Source organism: Rattus norvegicus, chromosome 20 (assembly GCF_036323735.1).
Source record: "Rattus norvegicus strain BN/NHsdMcwi chromosome 20, GRCr8, whole genome shotgun sequence".
NCBI classification, from domain to species: domain Eukaryota; kingdom Metazoa; phylum Chordata; class Mammalia; order Rodentia; family Muridae; genus Rattus; species Rattus norvegicus.
In genome coordinates, this window is record NC_086038.1 from 53,849,346 (window position 1) to 53,860,879 (window position 11,534).

An 11,534-nucleotide genomic window follows, 5' to 3' on the forward strand; every position below is an offset into this window, starting at 1 on the left:
TATATGTTGGGACATCTTTTGGGTATATGCCCAACAGAGGTATAGCTGGATCCTCAGGCAGTTCAATGTCCAATTTTCTGAGGAACCTCCAGACTGATTTCCAGAATGGTTGTACCAGTCTGCAATCCCAACAACAATGGAGGAGTGTTCCTCTTTCTCCACATCCTCCCAGCATTTGCTGTCACCTGAGTTTTTGATCTTAGCCATTTTCACTGGTGTGAGGTGAAATTTTGCTTTGCATTTCCCTTATGACTAAAGATGTTGAACATTTCTTTAGGTGCTTCTCAGCCATTCGACATTCCTCAGCAATGAATTCTTTGTTTAGCTCTGAACCCCATTTTTTAATAGGGTTATTTGTCTCCCTGCAGTATAACTTCATGAATTCTTTGTATATTTTGGATATAAGCCATCTATCAGTTGTAGGATTGGTAAAGATCTTTTCCCAATCTGTTGGTTGCCATTTTGTCCTAACAACAGTGTCCTTTGCCTTACAGAAGCTTTGTAGTTTTATGAGATCCCATTTGTTGATTCTTGATCTTAGAGCATAAGCTATTGGTGTTTTGTTCAGGAAATTTTCTCCAATGTTAGAGATCCTTCCCCACTTTTTCTTCTATTAGTTTGAGTGTATTTGGTTTTATGTGGAGGTCCTTGATCCACTTGGACTTAAGCTAGCTAATACCATTTTATATTGATATCTAAATTCAAAATTTACTTATATTCCTTTAGACATTAGGAAATGATATCGGTAGAGGAATTTTAATCCAGCAACATGGCTGCTTTGGCTGGAATATGGAACTCCAATCCTAAACAATATCGGTAAGATTAGTTTGTAGAAGAAAAGAACCATGTTTTAAAGTAACATCTAACTGAAAGGTAGACAAAGTGACAAATTACAGACTGTGAGATGTGATGGAATGAGTTAGAAATATGATACACCCAATTCTCACGGGAAGAGAAGCTGTTTAAGAGCAGTGTAGGGAGAGAGTCAGTTTTGTGCAGAGCACTTGCGTGAGTTGGGAGTCATTCGATGAATGGTTTATGAACTCTAGTACAAGTCAGGAGAGGAAGTTGAAGTCAGAGAATAAGGTGGAGCCAGCAGATTAGAACAGAGTTAGTTTAAGCAGAGCAATTCAGTGAGAAGCTGAGAGAAGCCGAACGGAATCAGTCAGCTTGGAGAGGAGTTTGAGCCAGAACGGCTGAGTTGAACCTGTCTCTCGCCCAGAGTTTAGAAAGAACTAGAAAGGTGAGCTTATTCAGCAGTAAGCCCGTGAGACAATTTGATCAAGTGAATAAAAGTTATTTTTACAAGTGTCCTTTAAGCACTTAAATAATTGCTGCAGAAATATGTGAGTTACTCATGTTTCAAACCCACAATGTGATTTAATGTGGGTCGGCGGGCTGTGAAAGGTACCCTGATTCGTGGTCGAGATAGGTCGAATCCCCAGGGTACCCTAAAAGGAACGGCAGGAGCATGCCCAGACTCATAGAGGACCAGGCCCCTCTCATGTAGCTACAGCCCCCCACAACCCCCTGTAGAGAGGTTTGAGACAGATCAGTCATGAAGAGCAACCCCCAAGCCCATCCCCCCAAGGTGAGGAAGTGATAGGCTCAAGACAGAGCAGTCCTAGAAGCAGGGCCACACCCCCAAATATGTAGATGAGGTCTTCATGCTTTCAGGCCAAACCAATAGAAAGTACCTACTGTCAGACACTGACGGGTCCGGAAACTGTATTTAAGAATCCTTTTCAGAAGGATTAAAGGTGTGTAGGAATCGAGAGCTTCTATCATAAGACCTGTAACACAGCTACTTGGGGAAGGGATTTGCTCTCCCAAAATCACCACCAGAAGGTCCCTTGCACCCCTCGCTGGGTAGTCGTTCTCCTGCTGGCTCAGTCCAGTCTGAGCAACCAAAGTGGCAGCAACAGAAATGGAAGCAGAGCAGCACAAGTAGCAGTGGCCTCAGAAAGCAATCCTCCGCCCGGCCAGATTTTATCCCCTTCATCTGAACCCGCACACCTAGCTGGATCAGAGATCTCCATGGAAAGCCTCCAGCGTGTAGGTCAACAATTTAATTTGGGAAGATCACTGAATTGATGAGTACAGGTGACAAATGATAAAAGACTTGTGATGGCTGAATTTACCTAACCGGCATAAATTAACTATTTAACCACCCAGTTTAAGCAAAGAGCTGAGTTAGATCTCTGGGACTCACAAGATGAAAAGAGAGAACTTAATTCTCACCAAGTCACTTATCAGACCTCCTCTACATGTAAACAGGACACGTGAACAATCATAAACACACATAAGCATTTGCACAAAGCTAAAACAAGTAAATATAGTAATAGAGATTGTTTTAAATATAGATAAAATGTTGGGTATGTGGTAGTATGGGCAAATGGTGTACTCCATCAACACAAAGGATGAAGAACAGTTGAGATTAGCCAAAACATGATGATGGTTACAACTTCAGTTTTTACTGGCGTTACTATAATGCCACGAGACTTTAATGCTGTTCAATTGTTAATGATTTAGCCTGTCTATATGCAAGCTATTCATGTTTCAGTTTTCTCCTTTTAAAAAAGTAATCCTATGATAAGATTTGTGAAGATTTATAAACATGAGCTTTTAATGTAATTCAAGTTTTCCTAAAGAGGAAGAGAAAGGGGGAAGCAGAAAAGGAAGAAGGAAAAGTAAGGGGGAGAGAGAATGAAAGAGAAGGAAAAGAAAGACTACTGTTGGTAGATACAGAAAGTTACAATGTTTTGCTTCAGAAAATTTTTCATCCAGTTTGAACTCTTACGCTCTCTATGTATACTTTCAGATACTAGCCATTTGGAAATATATATATATCGATTTATACATAGAATAGCAAAAAAGAAAATACTAAATGGCAAAAATTTTTAAATGCATATAACATAACTACTTGTCACAAGTTTTCCATCAGAGGTTACATTTATTTCATTTCACTCATGAATAACTGTACAAAATTCCTAAAGTAAGTAGAGATAACAAAAGAAAGAAATCAATGGAGGAAGGTAAAAACTACTGAAGTATCTATGCAAACAGGGGAAATATTTTAAGTTGTCTCTCCCTCTCTCTCAGTGTGTGTGTGTGTGTGTGTGTGTGTGTGTGTGTGTGTGTGTGTGTGTGTATGCACCCATGGGAATGTAGAAGGCAGAGCAGTATTACACATGTTCGTCTCTTTTACTTTTTGCTTTATTTCCTTGAGACATACTCTCTGGCAGACTTTGAACTCACCACTTTCTCTATGTATACTGGCCAGTTAGTTGTTGGTATCTGCTCAGCTATTCCCCCTGTGCTGGGATTTAAATGCTGAAGCTGTGCTTTGCAATTAATGAGGGTGCTGGGACTTTGAACTCATGGTCTTCTGCTTGTAGATTAAGTGCTCTTATTCACTTATTTTATTCATTTATTTATTTATTTTCTCCAGGCTACAGCTATATTTTAAAAGAATGCATTAAAGGAAGTTGGCAGATAGAAAATGTACCAATAGTATGTTGACAATAAATATATAGACAAACAAAATATTAAAATGTTCACTGTACTGAGGGTTAGTTGTACATATAACAGACAAAATATTGAAATATATATTAATATCTTGAAAATGGAACCAGAAGAGATAGGACATTTTTAAAAAAGGAAATGACTAGCCTGCAAGGAGGATTTATATATGAAAGGGAATAAACTTAGAAGCTTGGTTAATAAAAGATGTTCTAATCTTTGGGATCTCTACCTAATGGAAATTTAGTTTTTCTCAATGTGGCTTCAGACTTTTGAAATTAAGGATTAAGCTAACTGTGTTCATTTAAGGCACAAAAGTAACAAACAAAAATTATATCCCCAGACAAAGATTACTTGGACCAAAGAAATAATGGCTATAGTCGAGAAAAACAGAGGACATCTTAGGATGAACTGAAGGTATCTCCTTAAGATCATAAAACTCAGTTAAATACATTTAAAGACCACAAGGGGACAAAAACATTTTTGAGTCAACAGCCAACGTTCTAGCATGGATGAAGTTCTGGTTAAATACATAATACCAAAATAAATTAAAAATGAAAATAAGATAATGTTTAAATATTCTCAGAAGTTGTGTTTGTAAAACAAGTGTCATCCTTTTGTAGAACAAACAAATTCCTTTAATATTAGAGGAAAAGCTATTATATCTGCCTCACTTATATACTAAATAAAACAAATTAAAAATAACTATGGGATTTTCATTGTACTAAAATAAGATTATTGTGAAAATAATTGGTAGAAGACAAATGTTGACACAGTATTGATGATGACTACAGGATAAGAGTAACTGACTAGAGTCCTTAGGCTCCTATTCCACTGCTCTGTGCGAGCAGTGTTTTGGCAGAAAGAGAAGACCAAGACAATTTATTTTAATGGATAATTTAGTGAATATTAGAATGAAAATATTGGTTACATGGGAGGAGGAAGAGGAAAAGGAGAAAGAAGAGAAAGAGAAGATAAGAATGAGGGAAAGGGAGAAGGCCATAAGGGGGATATATAGCAGGAATACCCGTTTGGGGGAGGAGGAGGGGGGAGAATGGGCGCTTATGGAGAGAAAACCAGGAAGGGGAATAACATTTTAAATGTAAGTAAAGAAATATATCTAATAAAAATTTTTTTAAAAAAAGGAAGAGAAGAGGAAAGCAAAAAGAAGAAAATGAGAAGACAACGGGGGAGGGCAGAAGAGAAGAAAGGAAGAAAAAGGAGGAAGAGGAAGAGAAAAAAAGGAGAAAAAAGAGGAAGAGCACCTTCCTTCTAGTCTAAAGCTAAAGAACTTTTCTCATAGATAAAGGAAGAATAAATAGGGCTTAGGAAGTAAGAAGACTATGGTTAAACAGTGTTGCTAAGCCAGGACTATGAAACAACAGTTCTTTTTTTTTTTTTTTTTTTTTTTATCGTGTCAAGCCAGGAGAGGGAGAGAGAGAGAGAGAGAGAGAGCAGAAGAGAGTCAGAGAGAGAGAGAGAGAGAGAGAGAGAGAGAGAGAGAGAGAGAGAGAGAGGAAGGAGGAAAACAGTTCTTTAGACATTGGAGAAAATATAAAAGTTTGTGTGTAACTGGTGGGAATTAACCATGGTTAGAAAGTAAAGAGCCAGACTTCACAGTGCTTTGTAAACCTTGCAAGGTGCTAAATTCTTAGGGGAAAGCACATGGGACATGACTACTTTAAAGAACTTTCGTGACAATGTAGCGAATACTAGAGACAAAACTGGGAAACTGAGCACTAAGATATAACCTTGAAAGGTGTTCAGAAATGACTGGTTTCACCTACAAAAGCAGTGATAAAGTTGGGGCATAGAAGATAAAAGGGTCAGGTTTTGGTGAGTGCTTGGAGGTGTATGAGATCTGCTTATATTGAATATATAAATAACTGACACAGAGAAGATGGTCAGTAAGCATTTATTGAATGGATGTTTAATGTCTTATAATACAACATCTGTATCCTATTTGGAACACAAGGTGCATAGTGATACTAATAGATACAGACATCACAATAATTACTCTGTTAATAATTAACATGAATTTTTATGTTAAGTCATTTAAATTTTTTATCAGAGATTTAGAGAAAATTCCCAAAAGATCTCCAAGTTAATCCTTGATGACACATGATTTCAGAGTATACTAACCTAGACATCTGGAAGATTCTAAAAAAAATCATCTATAGATTTTTTTCATTTATGTTATTTGTCATTTTTTATATATTAGAGTCAGAATAATGAAGAACTGTGTGAGGCAAATGCTTTCTAATACTTTTAACAATATTTACACATTACTTAATTGTTGACCATGATAACTTATTTCACATACTCTACTTGCAAATGTTGTAAAGTCAGAAATTGCAGAAAGGCCTAACTTAAAGAATTCATGAATTGGAATGTAGAGTCATATGCAGGGTCATTCTAAATCCTGAATTTTAAATTCTCCTTATAATCTAGTAATGCATATATGTAATATCTTTAAGATCACTGCTACAAAATGTTTGCTATGACCTATCTTTACTCAATAAAGTTTTATTCAATAGCTAAAATTTACATAATGAGAAATTACTTGTTTGTCATTCCAACCAGGCCTGCAAAAGTCAGGTAGAAGACGTATAGCAAATAGTGAGACAATCAAGAACTCAACTCCATCTCTCTGATTATAGGCTCCTGCACTATTACTAGCAACAACCATTTGAAACATAATTACACTATTTTAAAAGAAAACTATGTGACAAAAGTTTGTCTTTTAAATATGCAAAGAGCACAAATTTCTTTTGATTTCATCATTGTAAGATGCACATACTATAGTGGCTAGGTCAGAAATTGAGAAGGCTGAATTTAACAAGTCTGTGAAGTTTGGCATCCCAAGTCATGAATTCAACATAAACAAGGTTATTTTCAAACAGCTTTGTGAAAACCAAGAATCTTAGAAAAAAGATAATGTACTTCTCTCCAAAGAGGTTAGTTAACGTATGGGCTATAGCTACGGGTTTTTTGTTTTTGTTTTTTGACACACACACACACACACACACACACACACACACACACACACACACATTTTCATCCTCTTAATTTTTATACTGACACAGAAAAGAATGTACCGTTGCTTAGTAACAGTTTCCATAATATTTAGCCCTGTCTATGGTTTTAATTCTACTATACAAATTATCATCTTTTAAGAAACAGCTTCATTTTAATTTTGATGCTTTTGAGATAACATCTTCAAACTCTCACCTTCTTCATTATCTAAGTACCGATAAGGGTATTTTGGTGATACATGGTTATAGATCATGATGATAGAATTGCTGCCATTGTTATGAGAGAATGTGTGTGCCATTCAATGGCTGTTGAAAGAAAGAATAGGAACACTTTTGTTCAGTCAATATCCACAGGAGATCAATGAACAAAACTAATATTTCTTTGGATATGGAATTAAACAATGCTGTAGAGCCCCATAATTGCCTGTGTCTCCACAGCACTGAAAACTTACCCCAAAAACTAGATGCTCTAAGGTGTCTCTTCCTGCTTGAACTAACAAAACTACAATATTTTAAAACAGGTCTCTGACACTGAGCCTTTCAGCACAACCAGACAGCAGTAGGTGCTTGTTAGATTAGGAAAAATATGATTGATATTCCTTAAAATCAATATTTCTTAGTATAAGACATTATTTTCTTATGTAAAATTTTAATTTTTAAAAGTAAAAATAATATTATATATAAAAATCCCACACTTTAAAAGTCTTTCTGATTTCTCTGTTGCTGGGTTTTTTAATAAGCATACCATGTCTAGTATATTGGTAGCGTTTAAGTAGCCAAAACATGAAATTGAAATCAGAATATTTATAGCATATAAAAATATCAAAAATAAAATCTTCATGGCTCCTCTAAGCAATCTTTTCTTCTGGTTTTAACATTCAGAACTCAGCATGTGGTACAGTTGCAACATAAGGTGATTGTTAGCTCAGTAATTATTCCTCTACGGTTATTATTGCAACCTGTGTACATTACAGGTTTCAGCTCTAAAGGATGTCCATATTGTTGGAAATAGAAAAGTTGCTTTATGTCAATTCCTGCATGCACTAGAGGCCTCCTTTTGTGAACGTCAGAAAAAGAGAAGATGAGAGTGTAGGCAGAAAAGTCAGTGGCAAGGCAGAGGGAAGGTAGACACACATGCCAAGGTCGAAAACAAAAGATGTAGGAAAGAACAAAGAGTTGAAGAGATAGCCATGAAAGGAAGTAAATTCAAAGAAGGAAACAAAGAGAATTATGTTTTTGAATCGTTTTGTATTCTTCAGTATGAGCTTTGCAGATAATGAACTGGGGCTTTGAAACAAGAGTGTTTTAAAAAATAAAAAATTAAAAAATTAAATCAAAATCACCAAGTCCTTAGGGCACAGAAATAAGTCATTTCTATTGTCAAATCATTATGTTGGGACTTGATCTGTATAATTAAACCAACTCAGTTCCAGGAGTTCCTTGTGCACAGGAATAATTAAGATACTACATTTCACTACCCACTAAGTATGTAATATTGACTACATATATTTAACCATTTCTCCAACTGATGTCTGTAAGAAAATATCTCAAATTAAAGAATAATTTTATAATAAAATACTTTGAAATAGCTTCATAAAATTAGAAAATTGACTGTTCAGTTTTACTGGATGTAGCCAAAAACTGCCATATTGATTTTAATGTTTAAGTGATATAGGATTAATAATTTTGAATAATTAAATGATTTTAATTAAACATAAGGTATAAATCCAATATTTAAACTAGCAATTAAGTTCAGTGAAAAAAAATAAAAAACATGTAGCTAAGCAAGTGAAATATAATTAGTATTTGAAATTTTAATTTACTTCAGAATTCTACTGTTCAAGGCTAATGCAGTTTTATAATAATTTTTCAAGAAAAATCCATGCTTAGCATGCTTGTGGTTTAAGTAATGATTCAATTGTGAATCTGTAATGAAACTTCTATGTCCTTGGAAGGAATAAGTAGATTGTAGTGTACCTATTGGGTTCCAGAAAATGAGCTGTGATCTCTCTGGCCCTAATAGGCTCTTGAAGTATATTTGATAATAGAATTAAATAACATGGGACAATTTTTAAGTAAAATTTTGTACCTTACATTAACTATCAGTTGCATACGAATGAACAATGAAGGCTTTTGCCAGTACTTCCAAAATTTTCCAATCTATGAAACAAGTACTTAATAAACTACAACGGCAAGGATGAAGGGTGCTAAATACCCAAGTGGAAATTCCCTTTCTGATGAGTTATTTTATGATGAAAAAGCAGGAATTAAAAGATGAGGAGAAAATAAAGAGGATTACGAGTTACCCTTTGTTAGGAAGACAACACAATTACACCACCCAAGGAAATGCGGCACAGGCTGTTCCTCTAGACTTCACCGTGTATTTGATTGGATAAATACTCAGATACTAAGAACTGACCCTTCCTCGAGTTATTCTCAGTTTCCTCGTTTAAAGAGAATCAAATGCTCATCCGTTTTTATGTAGAGATCTATTAAATAAAATTTTAATTTAAGACGGCATTTTCCTGAAGTATCCCACACAGCTTTTATGAATTTCTGTTGAAATAAATTAGAAATATAAAAGAATAAGAGATGTGACAGTCCTCACAAGAGACTGTTGTATTTATAAATATGGTTTACTGTATCACAAATGCCTCATACCATATCATTATTTCTTTGAATAATAATAAAAATGGTAGTGGTCTCTGCTTTTTCTTCTAGGATCTCACTGCCTCCCCCTAGTGTCCATCCTCAGCTATAGTTTTTGAGACAGGAGATTGGCCAGGTTGGAGTGGACACAATCTCACAACCTGGTGATCCTATATTCAGGGAGTCACCATTTTGATGCTGGGCACATCTCAAGCAAATAACCTTTTCTTCTGTCTCCAGAACAGTGGAAACTTCACGCATGCACTACCATGGCCCTAGACCTTCTGTTTGTATAATCAACTTCCAAGTTCCACACGTAAGTTCTCAGATGATTGTTACAGGGTACAGTAAGCCTATACATTTCAGGGAAAAATGAATATGATACGGTTGTCTTTGTAGTTATTAACACTTTTTAAAACAGTCTTTCATTGGCTGGGGAGATAACTCAGTGGGTAAAGTACTTGCTTTGTAAGCGATGGGGCCTGAGCTTGGATCCCCAGCATGAACATAAAAGTTGTGCACAACGGCACACCTCTGTACCTGTGTCATGCGGGTGGGTGGAGACAGATGGGTCCCAGAGTTTCACCAACTAGCCAGTCTAGCTAAAACTGGAGCTCCAGTTTCAGGGAGAGACTGTCTGAAAAATAAGGTGCTCATGAGGTATTAAAAAATAATAATAAAAACAAAACTGCTCTACAGAGTAACAGAGCCTTTGACTAACATGCTTATTGAATGTCTAAGGAAGCTGATGGAAAATTAATTGGTCCAGAATTTTTACAGCACTAATGAATAATATCAGTTATTTAATACATTGAGGGGGGGGAACCTAAAACATGTTAACTCAGCAAAGCAAAAGTGTGTCTGATCAAGCCAAGCCCACTCATGACAGAACCTGTTAATACATCAAGAGAGAAAGCTCCTCCCAGTAGCACTAAGGACCCATCTAAGCATTACCAGTGAGCATCCTTCTTACAATTAGGGTAAGGCGCAAACCTAATACTTATCTGCCTGCCGGTACAGCAAGAAACAAAGCGAGGTGAGTGAGAAATAAGATTTACAATTTTATCTAATTTCTATATTTGAAAAATCAAAATAACCTATAGGCTAAGTAATAGAAATTCTAGAAGATTAAAATGTCTCAAATAACAATTAGGATACAAGTCAACTGTATTTCTAAAAAATCAGCAAGACATAATTAGCCTAAAGATGTAAAAGATAACATTTGTTACAGCAACAAAAATCAAAATTCTTTTAAAAGATTTAGAAAACTTCTTTGTAAAATAGTACAAAAGTCACTGAAAAGCATTTATAATCTTTTAAAATATGCAATAAACTGCACCAGAGCATTGGTACTACTCACTGTGTCGAGTGTTGATAAGATCAGAAATGATGGTCAAATATTTAACTGTACAAGTCTCTGTCTCTTAAACTACATGCTGTTGTTTATATAAAAGCATACTACATCCTTACATTTAGAAATAAGAGGGGCCGTCTGTGCTCTTGTGCTTAGTGTTCATAGCAAGTAAGGCTTACCTTAAAAAACGTCATGGTTGCGCCGTCCTCCACTGCTCCATACTCTATCTTGGTTTGCTTAGCTAAATCGTCAGCAGAGTCAATGGGCGACTCCATGCGTTCCACAGTCAGAAAGGCGGCTAGGTTAGCGGTATACGAAGAAATGATGATAAGTGTGAAAAACCACCAAATGCCTCCCACTATCCTGGTGGAGAGTGCTTTGGGCATGAGCTCAGAACCTAACAGAGAGTGGGGGAAAGGTGAAACGAATACAGACAATTTGATCAGTAGTCAGGCATGTTTGGTCACAGTGGAAGAACGGATCACTGCCTAATAGAATTTCAGTCAGAGATTGGCCCACCGCTCCAGCGATCGAGCAGCAGTGCTTGTGAGAGCAAAGGCCAATTATACTACTATGCCACTTATGCAAAGAGCATATCAAGTATGGTGACACAAGACTAGCCTTACCTGAGATGGTGCCATGTAACAAATATTAACGTGAAAAAGGTCTCAGAAACATTAGAAAAACAGAGTACAAAAACCTCTTTAGTTCATAAACCACATACAAATTTACTATGTTATTATTTAAGTGGTTTTCAGAAGTCATTATCCAATGTAGATTCGGACCCAATTTCTTAGTAAGTTTACAAAAGGTCTTTTTTAAGGTACTCAAATATGTCTGCTTCATTATTTAACCTTGGATCTCAGTTAAACGGCAAAGGAGCAATACTTCACCATTTAAAATAACAATATTGTATGCTAATAAAATATTTCATTTAATCGCAGTCTCTACAAGGCCTAATATATCAGTCCTGT

At 35.9% G+C, this 11,534-nt stretch overlaps 1 protein-coding gene across 1 annotated transcript in view; it reads right to left on the reverse strand.

Annotated features, from left to right (window-relative positions):
• The window catches only part of Grik2 (glutamate ionotropic receptor kainate type subunit 2), a 697,720-nt gene that overhangs the window by 131,782 nt on the left and 554,404 nt on the right, over positions 1 to 11,534 (reverse strand). Inside the window, 1 exon segment of the mRNA NM_019309.2 lies at positions 10,740 to 10,957. Within this exon segment, the coding sequence (NP_062182.1) occupies positions 10,740 to 10,957 (218 nt within the window).